The 22,073-nt window shown below is 49.3% G+C and overlaps 1 protein-coding gene across 1 annotated transcript in view; it reads right to left on the bottom strand.

The window, feature by feature from the left end:
• IMPA2 (inositol monophosphatase 2) overlaps window positions 1-16,897 on the bottom strand; it is a 52,195-nt gene extending 35,298 nt beyond the window's left edge. The window contains exons 1-2 of the mRNA XM_014829085.3: window positions 16,612-16,897; window positions 819-952 (exon numbers count right to left, since the gene is read on the bottom strand). Of these exons, the coding sequence (XP_014684571.1) occupies window positions 819-952; window positions 16,612-16,707 (230 nt within the window). The 5' untranslated portion in view covers window positions 16,708-16,897. The remainder of the gene's footprint in view (window positions 1-818; window positions 953-16,611) is intronic.
• Window positions 16,898-22,073: the final 5,176 nt, after the last annotated feature.

Genomic DNA, 22,073 nt, shown 5'->3' with positions numbered 1-22,073 from the left:
TTTTAGCAATTCTCCATAAGGAAAGAAAGAGACCCCTTGCATCCAAGGCAGTGGTTTTCAAACTCGGTTCTGCAGAACACTGGGGGGGAAGGAAGGGCCTGAGGAGCCCCTAGAGCTCAAGGAAAGCCTTCCTCTGGGGTCTAAGGCTCCCTTGGAATAAGGTGCAAAATGCTGTGTAAATATTTGAATTTTTCTCAGGAAAAGATTAATAGCTTGCATCAGCTTCTCCACATACTGATCTCAAAAGGTCAAGAACTTCCACTCTAGAGCAGAGCAAGTTGGGATCCCATAAAGGCCTCCCCAGGGAGGAGAGCAACCTTCCCTGTTGCAGGCTTTGGCCTGGCGAGGGGAGAACGGGTCACTGAATACCAGCAGGGGTGCACCACCAGATGGTGGATCTGGGCCCACACAGCTGATGGCGCCATTCAGGGTCACATCCTTCTTGGAAAGTGTGCATGGGGCCACCAAGCAGACACATGCTGCCATGGAACACTAATGCTCCAAGTCCTTTCAGAAATATGCTAACTGGCTTAGTAGAAGGGAGCAGGGCACTTCCCCTGAGCATGCATTGTGAAAGTGGAAGCTTTTCAGTATTTGTAAGGTACCATATTGACAGGAGGGTTGTCGAGATGACAGTAAAAAGAATGAAACTAGGGTCAGTTTACCATGCAATCAAAGTATCAGGGGACAGACCATGAGGCTTCCTGTTTTATGTCTGCCCCCAGGACCAACGGTGCAGCCTCCGGGCTTAGACCCTGGCCTTCTGCATGAACGTGGCAACCTGTCACTGGGATGTTTTCCCTGAGGAATACACCTACCTGTGCGAAGGAAACCTCTTCTGCAGCTCAGAAATAATTAAATCTTCCACAAGGTGATCCGTTTCTGTCACAAGATCTGCAGCTGATGTTTTTGTTGAAACACGTTTTTCCTCAGAAAGGGCTTTTCTGATGATCTGAAATAAAAGTGTGAGAAGCTGACAATCATCCTCCACCCCCGACAAATGAGCTCTCCCCTCCCGTGGGGCCAACTCTGAACTGGGCGTGCTTTGAGGAGGGGCGATGAGCGTGGGTCTGTGGACCTCTGACTGCTTCCATCACTGACAGGCCTTCAGGAAACACTACACCCCAGCCTTTCTGTTTGGGTTTCTAGTGAGCCGTAATTACCTAGTCTTCTTTTTACAAGACAGACAGACTCATTGTTGAAGTTATTTTGTCCGACGTGTGGAACAATTTTTCTTTGAGGGAAAAGAAACACTTAATGGTCTTGAAGAGCACAAAATTTCATACAACATAAGATGAGGTAACACACCTTTGCCCCATAGAGTCCTATGAATTTGAATTTATGAGATTTCAGTGTAAAAACTTCTCCCTAATTCACTTTATGAATCACATGAAATGGAATATGCTCTTGAGCCCAGATTACAAATGTTCAAACTGAGAACCCGGGAGAGCTAAAATGTACTTTAAGAACACAAAGTCATGCTCTCCTTGCTGCCCTGGGTCAGGGCATTACCAACGGTGCACAGGGCACACACACGTGAACTGGCTTTGGTGCCAAGCGCCCTCCCGGAGCCCGCAGGGCTGAGCTCTCAGGCGGCTTTGCAGTGTGTGGGCTGCCAGCACATCCGGGGTAAACTACTGCAGCTAAATATAGGGGCAAGGAATGGAGGGCACCAGATCTCCAGTACCTCCCGCCCGGCCTAATCCGGTTCCAGGAACCCCTGGGAGAATCAAACAGGAAGGCGTGTGGTGTGGTTAATCAGTCACAGGACACTTCGGGAAGGATCAGTTCTATCCTGTGAAATAAAAAGCACCCCTACCCCAGAGTGGGCCTTTCTTCTTCATTTCTGTCCACTGTTAACAACTTGATGTCTCCCTTCCCATGATGACATTTCAGGACACCTAAAAACGACTTCAGACCTTTCCTCCAAAACTGGCTACCACTCCAAGATCCTGCATTTCTTTCCAAAGCACCACCAATCGCTCAGCTACCCAGACTTGACACCCTTGGCCCATACTTATTCTTCAACCTTAGAGAAGCATTTTTCTGAGTGCCCTTCACGTCCAGCCTGTGCTGTGCGCTAACAATGCTGAGGAGGAGGAGGGCAGGAGACACTCACCCAGAAGTCCGCAGAGAGGAGAGATGCTTACACAGAATTGTAAAGAATAAGCAGGAGGACCCCCAGACATGGAGCAGGCACCCTTTTCATGTTTCTCACATAGTGCCCCATCCTAGTGCTGGCCCAAACAATACTGAGCCTAGACAGGTTTGTTTCTTTCAACTTGGTTGCAAAGATAACAGATACATATTCCAGAAAATTTAGAGTGTAAAGTATTTTGTAAATAATATAAAAGCATGCTCCATTAACTAAAGACAGTCTCCTTCATATTTCTGCGCAGCCTCCAGACTATCTGCCACCCAGGGCCTTCCTGTCCCTTCTTTTTCCCACATCCTGCTCATCACTGTCAGGTTAATCTCCTTCAAACACCAATTTACACAGCAAGCTCCCACCAAATGAATCGCCACAGGTTCCCCATTTATAAATTTCAGACTCCTCAAATCTAGTTCATGAGGCACCGCCCTGCCCTCCAGGAACCCCGAAACTGTGAGCTAGTCCAGACCTCCTGTCCGGAGGGCATTTGCAATGAGCTCGTATCTTGCATGGCAATTCGGTGGTGGGTGTGGGGGGATGGAGTGTATGTGGCCTGTATGGATGGTTTATATGTGTGTGCTGTGTGTAATATGTGGTAGGGTGTGTGTGGGGTTTATGTCGTGCGTGTGGGGTGTGTGCGTGGTATGTGTGTATGGTTTATATGTGTTTGTGGGTATATGTATGGGCAGGGTATGTAGGCACATAGTTAGAGAGGAGGAGAGAGAGACACCCTAACAAGAGGGCATGCCACCAGAGCTTCTCAAACTTTCATGTGCCTGAGTCACCTGGGGACTTGTCGAAGTGAAGACTGTAGTTGATTAGGTGTGGGTTTTGGGGTCTTTGCACATTTCTGACAAGTTCTGTCGTGCCCCCGATGCTGGGGGCACACTCGAGGGAGGCGGGGGCTGAGCAGGTTCTCCAACCCCAGAGTGAGGAAGGGTCTTCAGGAGGCTGGGGAGTTCTGGCTTGGCACCGCATGTGAGTCCTGGGGCCTCCTCCCTGAGAGGACACAGGGTGCATTTCACCCTGGCTCCTATCCTCACGTGTGGTAAGCATTCCCCTAACTAAAGGCCTTGATTCCAACCATCTAGCTTGTAGTCTCACGCAGAAGCTGGACTGATGATTCTCAAACATAGATCAGCCGGTCTCACTTTAATGGTTAGAACTACCCAATGGCTCTCCATGGCTCTTAGAACACAGCCCCACATCCCACATGACCAGGCCCTCGCCATCACCAATCCCACCTCCCACAGGCCACCCCAATGCTCACTCTCCTTCCACCACCCTGGTTTTCTGGCTGATGCTAACCAAATGTGTTTCTGCCCCAGGGACTTTATGGTTTCTTCTGTCTAGAAACTTCTCACCATCTGAAATCATCTTTGTTTTGTTGTTGATGGTATGCCTCTCCCCACTGGCACACAAGCTCTAGGAGAGCAGAGTTCACTCTCTTTTGTTCCCTGCCACACTCCTAGCATCTACTCTGTACCTGGCAGAGTAGGTGCACAAAATTCTTTGAATCATGAATCAAATACACTTCAGGCTGCCTGAACAGATTCTGTAACATTTTCTCCAACCAGACCACTAGTGTTTGTCTGAATACTGACCACTTTGGTCTTTTTGTTTTGCTTCATTGGTTTTTTGCCCTGTTAAATAGTTCTGATATGCTTCAAGTCTGTCATGCTTGAGCCTCTATCCACTAGTCCTACCTCCTGGAGCCAGCCTGAATCTGCCTCATGGCATACAAATCCATTCTCCACACCACAGACAGATGAGCTTACTAAAACCCTGATCTTAATCATGCATCTCCCCAGCATAAAGCACTTCATGGCTCCCTACTACTCCGAGGATAAAGTCAAAACCCATGAAGGTGGCATACCTTGTAGCAGAGATAATTTGACCCCAAATTTCCAGTCTCCTCTTTTTCCTTTAGGAACAGAAGCCCCAAGTTTAGCAAGGCACAGAGCCACCTCACCAGTCTACACCTCTCTGTCTCTAGTGCAGGTAGGTGTGGCCTTGTGACCAAGTTCTATCCAAAAGGATGTAAATGTAAGTGATATATGCAACTTCTGAGTAAGGTCCTTAAAAGGCCACTGTTTGCACTCCACTTCCTCTTTTCCTTTTCCCCTGTGCCACCAGCTGTGACACGGGTGTGTTAGTGAGAGGTCAGCTTTGCTCATGTGGGAAGAGACCACCACTTTAGAGGAAGAAGCGAGAAGGCACCTGGGTCTCTGAGTGACTTGGGGAAGCAGAGCCTACTCCCCAGACTTCTAACTGGACTTCTACAGGAAAGAGAAAGAAACCTACCTTGCTTCTGTCACTGGTCTCCGAAGGAAGCCAACCCATGACCCTAACAAATGAAGGCCTACCCTAAACTTTCATTCTCCTCTCCCTTCCCCGCTCCATGACTGTCATGCTCCAGCTAAACTGAATCATTTGCCCCAGAGTCTCCTTCCAACGGAAGTGCCAGCCTTCCTCTGGCCCATTTGTCCTCTTCCTTAGTGACTCAGTTCACGTGTCACCTCCTCTATGAGGAGTCTCTCACTTCTGCGGACAGAGAGGGGCATTCACCCTTTAAGTGTGCTCCTAGGGCACTTATGCAAACCATACAACTGCCCCTTGAGATTCCACGTCAGTCCACTCCTGGTTAAGGCCCCTCCTCCGTCCTGTTTCTGTATCCCACAGGCAGATTTTGCAGCCTGTACAGAGGCTGTACACAGTACACAGTGGTCTCAGCGAACATCTGCTGAATGAATGAAAGAAGATTTCTTGGCTGCAGCACACTGAGCTCATAGGTAACTAAAATCTGGAAGACTGTTTAACAAGTGCTCTTGCGAAGCCCTATCTAACCTCGCTGGCATTTACGCACTTGGTCTTCCACATCCAAAACACACACAACTCCAGCCTGCTGAGGAGATGCCTGCTCAGGCACCCGTGCGCTCAGTCTGGCGAATGTCTGATGTCGTCTGGGCACTTTCCAGAGGAACCAGCCCCTAGCTACAAATTATACAGAGGAGGGGGAGCTTCATGGATGCAGAAGGAGGATGTTGTATCTCGTTGTTTTTTTTTTCATTTTTCTTTTTTGCATTTATCATTGCTGTGCTATGATTGTTTCATTGTGGGCATGCGTCACCAGGAAAGGCACGGGCTTCAATGTGCCTGCGTCCTTTAGCGGCAGGGCAGGTTGCCAGCCCCTCTCGCCTGCTGCTGCTCTTTTGGGCCCCCTACTCCCCGTGCACTCAGCTGGCCACCTGAGGAAACTGAGGGTTGTTCTTGACTCCTCCTCCTCCGGTTACACACCCACTTACGTTGCATTTCTGAGTGATTTTCCCAAACCACACTGCCCTCCTCACATTGCCTCCCATCACTTGCCTGCCATGCTGGACCAGCCTCCAAGTCTCCCTGGTTGTTCCTCTGAAGGGCCGTCCACTAGGAGCAGGGCGGCCTCTCGGGAAAGCAGATCTATCTCCTGGCACCCCCTGTGGCTTGCTGGCCTCGCCAGGAGGATGGCAGGCCCATGTCCTGTGTGTGAGGTCCTCCGCGACCAGCCTGGGCGGGACTCGGTCCCCTCCGTGCCCTTGCCCTGTCTCCTTTGCCATGCTCGATCACTCTTGGGTGTTCTCCTTCCTATATAGCTTTGGACTCCTTGTTCCTTCTGCTTGCAATGGTCATCCCTGGGTACCGCCAGCCCATTTGTCCCTGAGGACTCCACTCAAGCCCATCTCCTCCAGGAAGCTGTCTGTGTGGCCCCCCGCCTTCCCCCCACCCAGGATGAAGCCCTTTCTCCTGGGTCCATGCTTCCCGAAGCACCGAATGCACATCTCAGTTATGCACACACTGCCGTCCTTTTTCACTGTCAGGCCCTGTCCTGTCTCTTCTGCTAGACTGTAAGCTTCTCGAAAGCAGAGTTCTGCCTTTCATGTGATAGCTCCAGGCCCCACCCTGCCCTCCAGGCCCCAGGCCGATCATGGCAGTCTGCACGTAATGGGACTTTATAAACTGACTGGTGGACTCCCATATGTGGGAGAGCTAGACAAATTAGCTTCCGTTCAGTCACCAATGATTAGAAACTCTAGTTCTTCACCAAGGAAATGCACGTGAACATCTCCCCTGCCTAGAATGTAATTCTTACTTCACCGATTTCATAACATCAGTAGGGAGTACAGAAGATAAGCCTGCAGTTTAGAATCAGACAGATCTGAGTTCAGACCCCACTGGGGAGACCTCGGGGAATCAGGAGACCTCTCAGAACTTCAGTTTCCTCATCTCTTTTAACGGTAGTATCTAAGACAGCGGGTAGTTGTAAGAATTAAATGAGGAACTGTACCTAACGGTCGTGGGACACAAAATGACATACATATGCACAGACTTCACCACTCTACATAGTTATCTGTGAGAACACAGATCTGACAAAACTTAACGACTTACAACAAAAACCAAAACCTCCATATACACAATGTACAAATCTCAGACGGGATGCTGAAATGCTAGGCAAAGAAAAGTTTAATTCATAAACTTTCCCACACTGAGGAAAGGCAGTGATAGAGTATTGTATTTTTAAAGTAAGTCAGTATTAGACTCAAACAGCCCTGCCCTTTAGCCGTGGTCGCATCCATGGGGGTGGCATGGGGGGGCTGCCAGCTCAGTTACCCACTAACGCCCTTTACCACAGCTGTTTTCTCTCAGTCATGGCGAGTTCAAACCTTCGCGTTCTGCTAGCAATAAGTTAGGGTATGCTGTTTTTAATTAGTGTTTTTCAGCTACTCACTAACTAAGCATGCACTCCACAGACCTCCTGGCCCAGGTCTCTCCCTCCACATAACATTCTGTTAACGTTTAACACGTAAAATATGGGCCTTCAGCCCCTGATGCCTGAAGTCCAAGTCTGAGAAAAGACACCATCAACGCCAGCATCAGAGGCATCATTCAGAGACATGTCCAAACACCTCTCTCTTGTCTGTACGCCATGTTGGTTCCGTGTTACTGTCCCCGAGTCTGCCGCCCAAGTCTCACCCATCACCACAGAGTAATGTGGGTGTGCTCTGCAACCCATGAAACAGCAAGCTCAAAAAATCCTACAGAAGTAAGGCTTCCAAGAGGTAGCCTGCCTTTCCTTTATCAGATGGGAAAAGCATGGCTACGGGAGGTGTGGTCTTAAGGACACTGCCACATTTCAGCCTCTACACTTATTTGAACACAAATGAATGTGACGTGATGGTTAATTTATGTGTCAACTTGACTAGGCTATGGGGTACCCAGATACTTCATCGAACATTATTCTAGGTGTTTCTGTAAGCGTGTTTTTGAATAAGATTAACATTTTAATCAGTAGAGTAAAGCAGACTACCCTTTGTAATGTGGGTGGGCCTTATCCAACCAGTTGAAGGCCCAAATAGAATAAAAAAGATTGACCCTTCCCTGAGCAAGAGAATTCTCCAGTAGACTGCCGTTTGATTTCATCTGCAACACTGACTCTTGCTGCCTTCAGCCTTCAAACTGGGACACTGGCTCTCCCTGGGTCTCCAGCCTGCCAGTCACCCCACAGATTGGATGTGCTGGCCTCCAACTGGTTCTGTTTCTCTGGAAAACTCTGGCTAATACTCGTGACAGTCAATAAAACCTACAAAGTAAACTAGCTATCCGGTAACAACGTGGTTATCACATGGCCCAAGTGCTCAGCAGTTCAATCTGTTAATACACTTTGCATGACTACAGAACCTTCACTCCGGGGAAGAGGAGCTGCTGGTTACTGGAGAGGTGGGCCAAGGATGCAAATGCTCCAGCATTCTCATGCCAGCGAGTCTCAAGGCTCTCCAAAGTAACTGCCTCCCTCTTTATCTTCGTAGGCAACTCTCCCCAAACTTGCCACCTCTGCTTCCTAATTTCCCGTCACCCCTCAGCCCACTGTCTTCCTTTGTGCCCCTAGCACTCCTCTGAACCAGCTCTGCCAGGCTCCCAGCCCCTCCTGTGCCAAATCCAGGGGACAGTCTTCACCCACATCTCAGCTGCCAGCTCTGTGTCATCTGACCCTCTCTACCAGGGCCTCTGAGACCTCCACCTCCTCCAGTGCTTCTCCCTCAGACCGTTCCTCAGGAGAGGTGTCTAAGGACTCAGGCGGGGCCCTGGACATCCCATCTCCTCCGTCACTGCGGCCAGCATCGTCAGCCACCTTGGCACCTGCACCTGCTGGGGGCATACTCTGGCCCAGGCACCGTTCTAAGCAGTTCAAGCATACCGACTTATTTAATGCTCATGATCATGCTGAGGTAGTAATTATTACTATGCTCGTGTTAAAGATGAGGAAACTGAGGCACAAAGAAATGAGGAAAGTTGCCCAAGCTCATACAGCTCTAAAGCACAGGAAAAGGGATTCTAACACAGGCACCCCAAATCTTCCATCCCTGAAAGGAGCCGACTCCCCCGGGGCTGCGGTTATCTGGATTAACGATTTCCCAATCCCTACCCGGTCCAGAGTTCTCTCTAAAGCAATGAAATCCACCAGCTGCCCACGCCAGAAACCCAGAAGTTCCTTACTCCTAGGGCTCCTTCAACTTATCCGTCACCAAGTCCACCTGACACACAGCTAATCAAGCAGCCTGACTCACCTTGGTCGGTCTTGGGTGTGACCCCCACCTGCAACTCTACTCATGTTCCCCAGACTCCTCCCACCCAGTGGCCTGACTCTCCTCTCCCATCTTAAGCTTCAGCCAGGGGGCATCTCTTGTGGTTCCTGGGTGCTGCCTTTCACTTTCATCCCTCGCAGTGTCCATCTTCTCTCTGCCTTGACCCCTTCTCTCCCCGTCGTCCCACCCTGAGCCTTCTCTAGGTGACTCCTGCTTTTCCTTTTAAAGATACAATTCAGATACTACTTCTTCCAGGAAGCTGTCTCCAGTCTTCCCGGGCCTGGGAAGACCGCCACCACAGCCGTCCTGCATGCTACTGTGATCATCAGCTTACGCTTCCATCCTGGGCAGCCTGTGGGGGGCCCCCTGCAATGCCCGCTGTGTGCTGAATCCACCATCCACGTGGCCGAGGCACTGCCCTAGCCCCTGGGGTTGGGGGCTGAGACAGCGGACACAGGGATCATGAAACTGGCTTAGCGACATAGACTCGACACCGCCCCTCAGCTGAATTCTTCCCTCATTTCCCAGGGGAGAAAGATGTGAGCCAGGCCAGCCTTAGGTTCCGGCCTGATGAGGCCGGGAGACAGGGAGGAGCCTGGACTCAAAATTCCCCTTTTCCTCTCCAAACCTCGGGCTCCTGGGGCCTGAGCTCCCCCACCCAGCCCCCAAGTCCTAGGGCTCGGGGGGAGGGTGGGGCCTGGAACTCACTAGCAAAGTCTCCATCCTCTGGCTTAGTGGTAAGATTTCAGCCTACTCTCTGCGCCAGCCCCACAGACAGTCATCTCCACTAATGAGTGTTTCATATGGGTTAGCAAGTAAATATCTCAGGGCAACAGAGGCCAATTCACTTTCAGGTGGGGGTGACACCAGCCTTCCCTTCTATCCCTTAGGGAGACACCGGTGGGATTTCACTGACTCACTCCCACACCAGGGCTGCGGATACAAATGCCTCCGAAAAAAAGAGCTCCCTCTCATTTTTCTCAAACAGCTTTTGTTAGCAAAATGGGCATAAGAAACATGCCACTTTCCGTACAACGATATGTAAGGAAAATGACAGTTGGCTTCGCAAACAGTCAGGGAGGAGTGGGCCCTGGAGAGTGGCCTGCACGTACCCCGAAAAGGGGCAGCCGCTACTCTGTGCCTGCCAGTTGTTGTCTCACAGGAGAGCCGTCTTGGCTGAGGTTTTAAATGTTGGCATAAGTTTTACAATTGTTAGCGCAGGCTGGCTCCCACCCTGTGGAGCTAAGCAGAAACTGGAGGCCTGGCCTTGCAGCCTGGGGCCAAGGTGAGGCGAGGCACTGAAGGCGAGATGAGGCACTGAAGGCGAGACATGAGGGACTCGCCACCCCCACATCCCTTCCTGCGGCGGCCAGCTCATGCAGCCAGGCAGGAGAGGGGGCAGTCTTTCTGAAGTGAGCAGCCCAGGGCCTCCACATACTGACCTTCGGGAATCTCCCACAGAATAAAACCAGGAACTTGACTTGGGATCATCCTGAGGCAGCGCCCAAGGGTAGACAGGCCTGCTCTCTCCCTGTCCAGGGGCCTGGCCTTAAATACCATCCTGGGCCAATGGCTCCCAAATTGGCACCTCCACCCTCAACACTTCCCCTGAACTCTAGATCCAAACTCAACACCTCCACTTAGAAATCCACTGGCAATTTAAGCTTAACATGCTCAAAACACACCACTTGACTTCCACCTCCAAACCTGTTCCTCCTGCAGTTTCGCCATCTCGGAAAACGGCAAATCCATTCAACCAGTTTTTCAGGCCCAAACCCTTGAAGGCATCCCTGGCTCCTCTCTTTCTCTCACACCTGCCTCCAATCCAACAGCAAACCTGGCCGTTCAGCCTTCAGAATACATCTGTTTTACCACCTTCTTCACTACACGCCAGTCAAGTCCACCCTCATTTCTCACTTGCGCTATTTTAGTAGCTTCCTATCAGATATCCAATTCTGGTCTCCCCACGGCATTGTAGGGCCCCAGGAAGCAGCCAGGGTGGTGTCCCAACTGCTCTGTAGGACTCTACACAGGACTCTGCTCCACACCTCACATCACACTCAGAGCAAAGACTAAAGTCCCTTTCTAGAGTTACTCAATAAATATTTGTTCATTAGTCACACGAGACACGCAAATTAAAACCACAGCAAAACACCATCTCAAAACTCATCAGTGGGGCCAGCGCAGTGGCGCAGCGGTTAAGTGCACAGGTTCTGCTTCAGCGGCCCAGGGTTCGCCTGTTCGGATCCCTGGTGCGGACACAGCACGGCTTGGCAAGCCATGCTGTGGTAGGCATCCCACATATAAAGTAGAGGAAGATGGGCACAGATGTTAGCTCAGGGCCAGTCTTCCTCAGTGAAAAGAGGAGGATTTGCAGCAGTTAGCTCAGGAATAATCTTCCTCAAAAACAAACCCAAAAAAACCCACAACAACAAAAAGTTAAAAAAAAAAAAAAAACTCATCAGAGTGGCTAAAACGGAAAAGACAGATAATACTAAGTGTGGTCCAAGATGTGGAGCAACAGGAACGCTCACCTACTGCTGGCAGGACTGTAAACTGGTACATCCTCTTCAGAAAACTACCTGGCAGAATTTCACACCTGATGACACAGCAATTTCTCTCCTATTATCAGATTATCCCCAGCAGAAATGAATACATACATAACCAAAGGACACAGGCAAGAATGTTCATAGCAACATTATTCACAGTTTGGAGATTCTCCAGTTTCCTCAAGAGCTGCATGAATAAATTGTCATATATTCACAAAACAAAATACTACACAGCAGTGGCTCTCAAGGTGCTGTCTCCAGACCAGCAGCACCAGTATCAGCTGCAAATTTGGTAGAAACGCCAATTCTCAGCCCCACTCCAGACCTACAGAATCAGAAACTCTGGGGGTGGGACTTAGCATGCCTTAATAAGCCTTCTAGGAGCTTCTGATGTATGCCAAAGTGTGAGGACCAGTTCTCTACAGCAATGAACCTGATGAGTTTGATCACACTGAGATCATTAAAAATTCCATTGGGAAGTTGGAAGATGGCTATCAGTAGGTACCTAGAAAACTAACTGAACAAAACATTTTCTTAACTTTAAGGAAAATACACCTTGTATAAGAAAGAAAAGAATACTTAATACAACTAGACTGCCCAGCTCAACCATGCTTTACAATTACATGGTCATCAGAATGAGAACATGGATACGAATAAACCAAACAGGTAACGTGGCCACACAACACAAGTACAATGCCTAAAATGGACGACTCAGGAAAGAGTGGTAGAAGCCCGTTATTTGAAAATGAGTGTAAGTATCAGAAAATTGAAAACAGTGACCTCTGGGGAAAAGGATGAGGATGACATGGGATAGGGAACTGATGTTTTTCATGACATTCCTTTTAGCAATATTTCACTTTCTAAATTTCCTGTGTGAATAACTGAAAAAAACTAAAATCACAAATCAAAAACAACACTGTGTTGGCAAAGCAAGCCAGACACGCAGGTGATACTGGGTCAGAGCCCACCAACATGTGCTCTCTGCTCCAGGGAGGGAGGTGGAAGAGCATCCACATTCAGAGCCCACTCTGGGGAAAGCACCCCCCCACACCCGGACCAGGGACAATACGAAGCTGGGAGGACGCACAGGAAAGATGAGGAAGGTCACAGGGGAAGGTCCTGGAAGGAAGGGGCCCTGGAGGGAGACTATGGTTTTCAACAAGCATAGGCCAGAGGAAAGGCAGGAAAATGCAATATATATTTTGAAAACGCCAAGTAGAGTAGTTAAATCTGGCTGGACAAAGGGCTGGTCCACACAGGAGCTGCTGGGACAACAAGCCCCACTTCTCAAGACTGGGCCTTGGGAAGCATAACCCGCAAGGGTGTGTAAGGGCGACTAGAGAGGCAGAGGTCTGGAGGACTGAGGGTGGAGTTCTGAGATTTTGTTTTTCTGCTTTGTCCTGAGATTTTATTACCAGTAAATAGAGACTAATCTAAACTGAGCCTTCAAGGCGCCTCCCTCGAGTGAGGCTCTGCTAAGGACCCTAGCAAAGTGTTCTCATGGTCATACATGAACACCTTTTCTAAATTTATGAAAGTCAGCTATTCTAACTGTAGCTACAACCGCCGTCTCTTTCCACTATGACCTCCCCTCCACCATATTTTGTGTCAGGTGGCATTGGAGCGGGTACTGGCATTTTTGGCTAAAGTTAAACTGAGTGGAGATGAATTTACTTTGGGTTTGATGGGATATACCTGTGGGGTTTGCAGTTGCATCTCTCTGTGAGAAATTATTAGCCATCCTGTGTAGGAGTGGCTTCCAGAAACGCTTCTACTGCCCACCACACCGACTGACTTGGCAGTGAAGTAAACAGCAGGACCAGACGAGTATGTGCAGTGGCAGCCGGCACACGGGCTCAAGGAATAACCGAGGCCTCAACATACCGAGCCAGGAGCTAGTCTGTGGAAAATTCTTTCCCATCTTACAACTAATATATAAAAGAAAACTGACAAGAGTCTAAAATTTGACAGCAATCCTAAAAATTTATATGACCCTGCCAATAACAAGTTTGAAGCCAAAATAAACTTTTCTAAACCAACAGTAATCAATTTCAGTTAGCTGTGCTACAGGAAAGACTGAATTTATCTTCCTCTGCTCTCCATAGAAAATACTACAAAATCGTTGTCATTCGAAGATGTGAAGAATATGAAGCCAAAAAATGTGAAAAATTGTTACAGAAGATTGAGAAGCAGTTAAAGAATTATTTTTATGCATTTTGTTACATTTGTTAGCATCTTAACATTCATACTGTTGTGATTTTTCTTATTCTAAATAAACAATTTTTTTTTTAAAGATTGGCACCTGAGCTAACAACTGTTGCCAATCTTTTTTTTTTTCCTGCTTTTTCTCCCCAAATCCCCCCTAGAACATAGTTGTATATTTTAGTTGTGGGTCCTCCTAGTTGTGGCATGTGGGACGCCGCCTCAGCATGGCCTAATGAGTGGTGCCATGTCTGCGCCCAGGATCCGAACCCTGGGCCGCCAAAGCGGAGCACGCGAACTTAATCACTTGGCCACGGGGCCGGCCCCTAAATAAACAATTTTATACCGAATTTTAAATTTGTAATTTTGTATTTTTCTTAAAGAGGGCCCTTAAGTTATCTAAGCTTCAGGCCCAACAAAACCTGGATCTATCCCTGCAGAACAATTGAAAAAAGCACAGTTTTCTATGATAGTTTTGTTCACGTCACATAAAAGTCAGGGACAATGACACTGATCTCTTGGGAGCTCCCTCACGGACTCAGCACACGGACTGTCTCAAAAGCAGCTGAGAATAGCAAACTTAATAAAATAGCAGAACCCTGGGGGCTGCAGAGGGGGTGGGCGTGTTGGGCCGCAAGACCACAGTAACTGCACCAAACGCTCCCCCAGCCAAGAGGACTCAGAAAAGGATCACCACTAAGTTCCTTTCAGACCCCTCTGGGCTATCCAGCTGAAGGCCAGATTTTCTCCAACCAGTACCCCATCAGTGAGAACATTAAGACAATTTGCTCCTCTTTACACAGGTTACAATGACCTTGTGTGGCTTCTGCTTGTCCCAGCCACAGACCATTCTAGCCACTCTCTCCCCCACTGCCTGGGAGGCAGGAGGCATCAGCATAACGCCCAGAGGGAGCCCAGAGTCCTGGGTCCCTGACTGGACTCCTAAGGCAGAATCTTTATTTCACCCTTACCCAACCTTTTAAAAAAAGCTTTTTTTGTTGTTGGCAAATTGCAAAACATAAGATAACTCTTGAATAATTTAAAATTCGTAAGACCCTCAGAATTGTGCCTGCCATATTGCAAGCTCTATATATGTATTTGTTTAAAAAAAATATAATTTAAAAAACTCCCTGTGTCTTCAAGGATCTAAATTTGAAAAACCACAGAAACCCATAACAACTCATCAGGATTTACACAGTAGTGTCTGAATCCTAAACTGACTTCTCAAAGCCTGAAGGAGGCAAAATTTCACAGTGGAACGTGAAAGTTCCTAAATATCCCGATGATGCTCACCCTGGGCAGGAGGTGAGCGGCTTGGAGGGAGGGAGGGCAGGACAGACAGTGCTCCAGCAAGAATGTTTGCCCTGCAGCTACAAGTTTCATCACTCTAGCATTAAGGTTTTCCTACGTGAGGGAAGGTGACAGAGCCAAAGAATAAAGTTTCACAACACTCCTTTTAAGTCATGTATTCCTTATGGGCTGAGTCTTGGGTCCTTAAAACCACAGAGGGAGGGCCCTCCAAAACGTGTCCACTCAAAGTTGAAGATTAACTTTTTTTTTTAACATTAACAGTAGTTATCTTTTTTCTTTCTTTCTTTCTTTTCTTTTTTTTTTTTGGCAGGGGAAGATTCACCCTAAGCTAACATCTGTTGCCAATCTTCCTCCTGTTTTCTTCTTTTTCCTTTCCCTCCAAAGCCCCAGGGCATAGACGTGTATAGTTGTAAGTTCTTCTGGCTCTTCTACGTGAGCTGCTGCCACAGCACGGCTACTGACAGACAAGCAGTGTGGTTCCACACCCGGGAACCCGGCCTTGGCCCATGAGGCAGAGCGTAAGGGACTTTAAACCACTAGGCCATCAGGGCTGGCTCCGAAGATTAACTTTTAAAGTGGATTAGAGGACTCACACCAAGGTAAAGCAGTATCCACTGTGCCTATGATGATTTACTTCAAATTTAAGATTGGTTAACAGAAAATTTTAACATGAAGAGAAAACTTGTAAGAGAAAAACATTTTCAGACTGCTAGACCTGAAAAAAAAAATGCTGTTTGGATACAAGTCAGTCTGCCCACATGGCTCCTTCTCCTGTCCATCTTCATCCTCCAAATCACCAGAACGCAATCGTGGACCTTAACAAGCAGAGCATGAGCAAGCCATCTACCCTGCCCTGAAAGTCCTGAGACCCAACCCCCCTCACTCGCCTGCCAACAGGACTGTGGACCTACTATGTGTCAGGGCTGCTGAAGGTACTGAGGAAATGTGGGGAACAAAACACACGGAGATGAAAGTGAGCAAAGACAGGAGGTGCACTCCATTCTCAGACTCTAGTCTCAGGTCTTCAGCTCTGCGGCTTGATGTTCATCCTTCCACCCAGTGTGAACGAATCCCTCCCACCACGGAGCGGAACCTCTTTCAGGCTGTGGGTCAGAGTAAGTTTGGATTCACGACGCTTGAGGAAAGACAAACAGCGAGCCTGCCAGATCTCCAGGCGGCTGGGGTTTAGACCTAGGGGCAACCACACCCCTGTCCCGGCCACGGGATTAAATCAGAGGTTCCTAAAAACGAACAGCTGCGGCATTCAAGCCTGGAAGGGATTTTTAAAGCCCCGAATTGATTCGCATAGTCAATATATTTTAGCCTGCTCTCTCCAACGCAAAAGTCAAGTCACCTACAGCTAGCCACGCCGCTGCCAAAGGAGAGGGGCTGTCCCGCACGCTTCACCGGCGCCTGCCGCCGCCACCGGAGAGGGCGAGACGATACGGGAGAGAGGTGCTCACCGCCCCCGCCCCTGGGGTGGAGAAGAGAAGGTCTGTGCCGCAAACCAACACAAAGACTTATTTCACCCTATCACGCCCCGGTCTGCGGACGCCGGGCGCCCAGAGCACGCGGCCGAGGACCCCCCGCCCCGCGGCCGCACGCGGTCCCGGGCCCGGCTCCCCACGAGACCCGCAGGAGCTCCGTTCTTCCGACGTGACTTCTGCTCGGACTTTCAGAGGTTCTGACTGGGCGTGATGCGGCGCAGCGCCGCCCGGCCCGCGGGTCTGCGTTCCCCGGGACCCTGCCGGGGCGGGGGAGGAGGCCGTGCGCTCACCTGTCCCGCCCGCAGCGCCAGCTGCACGGCCGCCTCGAAGCACTCCTGCCAGGGGCCGCCGGCGGTCTCCTCCTCGTCCTCGCGGCTCGGCTTCATCGCGGCCTCGCCGGGCCCCGCCACCTCCAGCCCTCCTCGCCGGGCTCCCACCGGCTCCCGCCGTCCCGAAACCAGGCTCCGTACTCCCTCCCCTTCCTCCCGCCACTCCGCGCCTCAACCGCCGCCCGCCCAGCACCAGTGACCGCGGGAAGCGCAGGACGCCGGCCCCGGCCAGGGGAACCGCCCGCGCGCCCCGCCCCGCGCCCGGCCACGCCCACTCCTGGCCCCGAGCCCCGCCCCCGAAGAGCCCCGCCCTTCCCCGCAATAAGTCCGTCCCCGCCGCGCGTCCCCCTCCCCGCCCCGGCTCCGCCCCTCCCTGTTTTTCCTTGGAGCCCCGCCCCGAACCCCGCCCCCTAGCCCCGCCCCGCCCATGGCTGAGAGCGGCTCCACGCTTCACCCAAGCCCCACCCCTCCTCCCCCGGCGTCACGCTTTCCTCCCCTCGCAGTCCCGGGGCTCCCCCCAAGCCCCGCCCTCCCCACCGCCCTCTCGGCCTTGCCACGCCCCTCCAGCCCGCGGCCCCTCCCCGAGCCACGCCCCGTGCCCTGGCCCGGGCGCCGAGCGCGGTCCTGGGAAGGCGTTGAGGGAGAAGGAAGGGTGCCGGTGGTGGTAGGCCTGGACGGAGGGCTTCGTCCCGGCGGGAGCAGGGTCCTGGGTCAGGCTGCGGCTCGGGTGGGCGTGCGTGGCTGAGGCTGAGACTCCCGCCGAGCACCGGATATGCAGTGGGCGCCAGCGCGTTGGCTCCAGCTGGGGGCGCCTCTGACCCCCTACCCCTCGCCTGGCGGCCTGCGCGCCCGTGGCCCGAGGGGCGGCGAGGCAGGAGCTTTCTTCAACTCCTAACGGGTCTGCCCTTTCTCAGCGGAAGGCTGCTGGACGCCCGGTGTTGTCAGCCTCCTCGGTGGGCCGCGGGCGCTCGTCCTCGCTGCAGCGAGCACAAAGCGCCTGTGTTCCCGAGTGTTCGGTTGCAAACCAGAAGCTTTCACCTCAGCTAAAACACCAAACACTACGATGACAGTCACTGGATTTTATAATTGTCTGAATTCAAACTCCTATGTGGAGTCTGAACTGTGACTCACCCCCTCTCTGTAATGAATGACCTTTTCGACCTTGGATTCTTTAACACTACCCAACCCTGGCATCACCTACACATAAATACATTTTGTATTTGTATTTGCGTTTCCCGAGAGAGTGACTGTGTGGTTTCCAGGAGTTGAATTTCATAAGCTGTTCTACCTACCCCTTTATGAAAGATGCTGACCACACAAAATTAGTCTAGAGTACCACCTTCTCAGAGCCCAGGAGAAGAGTGAGAGTTTATACAAAAACTTTGATGGGAGTTCTTCCTCCTCCAAACCCCAGCGCATAGTTGTATATCCTAGCTGTTGGTAACTCTGGTTCTATGTAGGATGCCGGAGCAGCATGGCCTGATGAGCCATGCGTAGGTCCGCCCCCAGGATCCTAGCCCCGTGAACCCCAGGCCGTGGAACCAGACCGCGGGAACTTAACCACCTTCCAGCCCCTATCGATGGGACATTTTTTACACAATTAACCTAATGATGAGATTAAATGTTTTAGCTTTGGTCTGTGAGCACTTTATATAGAAACACCCTGTAGAGAAACTTTAGGTGTGCTATATAGGAGACAAATAAAAATTACAAACAGCAAGGAGCAATTAGGAAGCCATAGCTGGGTAAGACTCTAGTCTTGTCAACCCTAAAAATAAGTCAGTTATTTTACCTGCAAAATAAGTTTATTCGGGAATGGCGAAAAGAATTGCAGTTCCGGTGTTACATGCTATGGCAGACCATAGGCAAATCCAGCAAACAAGAGAGAGGAACATCACATCATAGAGAAAGAGGAGGAAGTTGGGAGGGGTTGTTTAGAACCAAAGTCCATTGGAGGAAAGTGAGAGTTCAGTGTGATGATAGGTTCTCGTTGGCTTAGTTGCTGGGGTAGTCAATTTCCTCTAGTAGATGCAATGTTCATCTTTCCTATCACGGATGATTCTTTCCTATTGAGGATTCTTCTTGTTGGGGGTCTGTAGTTGATAATCCTCCCTGTAATAGATCTCAAGTGGTACTGCTTGAGTGGGAGTTCACCCTTCTGACTCCATTTTAAATTGTTTCCCTTTATTAATTTCATAGTCTCTATTTTAGCATTGCCCAGTCTCCTCATTCCCACTTCTCAGAAAACCAGACCAAGAACTGCCCCAGCTGCCAATACTGCCCGGTTTGGGGCAGGCATGAGCATGCTCTACTCCATCATTTTTGTTCATATTTTTCGTAATTTTCAAGATGGAAAATATCTAAGATTGTGCTCTGAATGCTTGTTTTTAAAGTTGAATGCACAGTTGTTGATCTTCATAGCAGATTTCCATCAGGGATCCCTTCCAACACCAAGGAAAATTACAACCTAAAAAGCAAATTTGCCTATTTTTACCCTCAAAATGAGTTTATTTGGGAATAGCCAAAAGAATTGCAATTCAGGATGTGCATGCTATAGCAAACCGTAGGCAAATACCAAAAACAAATGAAGGGAGCTGCTTTAATAGAGAAAAATGGGGAGTAGGCAGGGGCTGTTCTAAACAAAAGTCCGTTGAAGGAAAGTAACGGTTCAGGGTCACAACGGCTTCTCATTGGCTGAGCTGCTGTGTTTCTCATTGGCTGGGCTGTTGCCAAGTGGGAGGAGAAATCTTCCTTTAGTAGTAAAGTAGTTTTACTTCCCATCAGAAGAGGCAAGGGTAGCTCTTTTCCTCTTTCCTGTAGTTGGCAACGTAGGACAGGGAGTGAGAGCTCCCCCTACAGGCCTCCCTGACTCCAAGTTAGTTACGTTTTCTTTTATTAATTTCCACAAAAGTGATGAAATTTCTCTTCGGGCTCTTCTCAGCTGCTCTTTCTGAACACCTCTCCCCCCTACTCCCTGTCTATACCAATCTGGGAGCTCAGCTATATCTTTAGATAAACTTATTATGGACCTCATCATATCTAAACGTCTAGAGAAAAAGACTTGTTTACTTCCTTGCCTAACTTCCAAATATCTCAAGGCAAAATCATGTGGTTTTTACCAGTATGAAGTTTGGAGCCAGGCATATTTTCCTAACTTAAAACATTGGCCTTGTTTCTTCCTTGCTGTGTGGATTTGAGCAAATTACAAATAACCTCTTTTGCCTCTGTTTCCTCAACTGTAAAATGGGGTGGGGTTTTTTGTAAGTATCTTAGAAGTTAACACACATGTTCTTGGCATTTGTGTTTTGCTAATATTATTAAAGACTTGCTCACCAATGTAGTCTCAAGTGATCACCTACTGCTTGGTACATAATAGGTGCTTAATAAGTATATGTTAATCATTGAATACTGAAATCAGCTTTTCCTAATGGATTACCGAGGTTCCTTATGCTTTAATGGTGATTCTCCATGGAAATGTAAAATAGTTCTGCACCACCATGTTCTGCATGCAGTCTACATGTCACCTCTTTCACAGGCCCTGAGAAAGCACATTAACTTTGGTGAGCCCCTAGGGTACCGTGCTCTGCCTTGAGAAACTTTCCTAACAGCCCCTTCCCACACCCGCCCCAAGGGTGCAGCCCCAGTGGGCACTGGTCACCAGGAGGCACATGCAAGGTGACTGCACAGGGGCCAGAGGCCAGGGGGCGGCAGTAAGACAAGTGAAAGGGCACTCAGGAGAGACTGTCTCCTTTACACCTTGCCCGTTGTGTCTGTATTAATCTGGGAGTCCCCTCCCCTTATGTCCTTTCTGCAACAAAGCAAAGTCTAAATAAACGAAATGTCAAACAAAGTTTTTCTTTCTTTCTAACCACTTCTCCAGCTTCCCAGGTTACTTTGAAATCTGATCTAATTCTTCAGGGCCAAGACGTGCTGATTTGGACATTTGATAAGCACTTCTGTTTATTTTATCTAAATCCCTAGAAGTGGGTCCGGGATACTAATCTATTTTTAACCTCAGGTGTGGAAAGTTGATATCGTGAGCTGAAGTGTGTTTCCCCCAAAATTCATGTGTTGAAATCCTAACCCCCAGTACCTCGGAATGTGATTGTATTTGGAGCTTGGGCCTTTAAAGAGGTGATTAAGTCAAAGTGAGGTCATATAGGCAGGCCCTAATCCTATAGGACTGGTGTCCTTATGGAGGAGGGAATCTGGACAAGGACACGTAAAGAGGGAGAAGGTTATCTGCAAGACAAGGACAGAGGCCTCAGGGGAAACCAAACCTGTGGACATCTTGATCTGGGACTTCCAGCCTCCAGAACTGTAAGAAAATACATTTCTGTTGTTTAAGCCCCCCTGTCAATAGTACTTTGTCATAGCAGCTCTAGCAAACTGGTATAGTTGGGAGCCAAGGAGAGTGCCTTGTGCATCACACACTTAGGGTCACAAGGAGCTCTCCTCAGCCAAGAGGCCTCCTGGAGGGCAGTGGGGAGCATAGCTCTCCAGGACAGAATGGCAGAGCCAATCCTGCTGCCCAACACCCTGCCAGGCTGCTCAGGACCACCAATGCAACAGAGTCGGCCAGTGCCGAAACTTCTCACTAAATTAAGTCAGACAGGTGATTAGAAACAAATGCTCTGTTTCAGTACCACCCAACACTCTGGCCACGGCCCCGAAACAAAGAACAATCCTAGGAATTCTTACAAAGCTCTTTTCCGGCAGAATTGTCTGTAAAAAAACTTCTCAGCAGGGTTCTCCCTCTCATTTATTTCCACTGCAAAACTGGAGATGCTTTTTCCTACTCTAGAGAAACCTCCAAAGCCCATATTTCCCATTGAGGAAGGGGTTAATGTGGTGGTCATTACCTCTCCTGTCGAGTGTGACCTGGTACCAGATAATCCCTGAGAACACATGGTGCACTGGCTTTCAGAATTTGCAAAGCTTTTCTGTGACTTCTATTTGTTCTTTGCTATGACCTCCACTCACTCCTTACTGCTGTTCTGTGCCTGCAGATCCTACAGTCATAGATCCTGGAGGTGATGAAACCATACTTCAATAATTGGTCCCACCTTCATTCTGTTAAACTGCAAGCCCTCAGTTGTGTAAAATAAATTTTCAATATTTCCAGTTCTTGTGCATCTGAAATTCTTCATGGTGATGTTCATGAAATTAACAAGACTCACAGAGCAGATATTTCACAATCCGTAGACTCAGAGGTACAATATGTAACTCTCTTTATTTCCCCATAACGGAATTCTCTTTTTGTCTTCCCCTCCTGCCTGATGGTAGAAAACTGAATTTACTTCCAGGACAGCTCAGACATGTCAGCGGTTTTTCAGACATTTCAAGCCTAAAATTCAATCAGTTCAGGGGCCAGCCCTGTGGCATAGTGGTTAACTTCGGTATGCTCTGCTTTGGCAGACCAG

This window comes from Equus asinus, chromosome 7 (assembly GCF_041296235.1).
Source record: "Equus asinus isolate D_3611 breed Donkey chromosome 7, EquAss-T2T_v2, whole genome shotgun sequence".
NCBI lineage: Eukaryota > Metazoa > Chordata > Mammalia > Perissodactyla > Equidae > Equus > Equus asinus.
The sequence above is the reverse complement of the archived record's forward strand: the minus strand, read 5'-3'. Positions and strand labels throughout refer to the sequence as shown.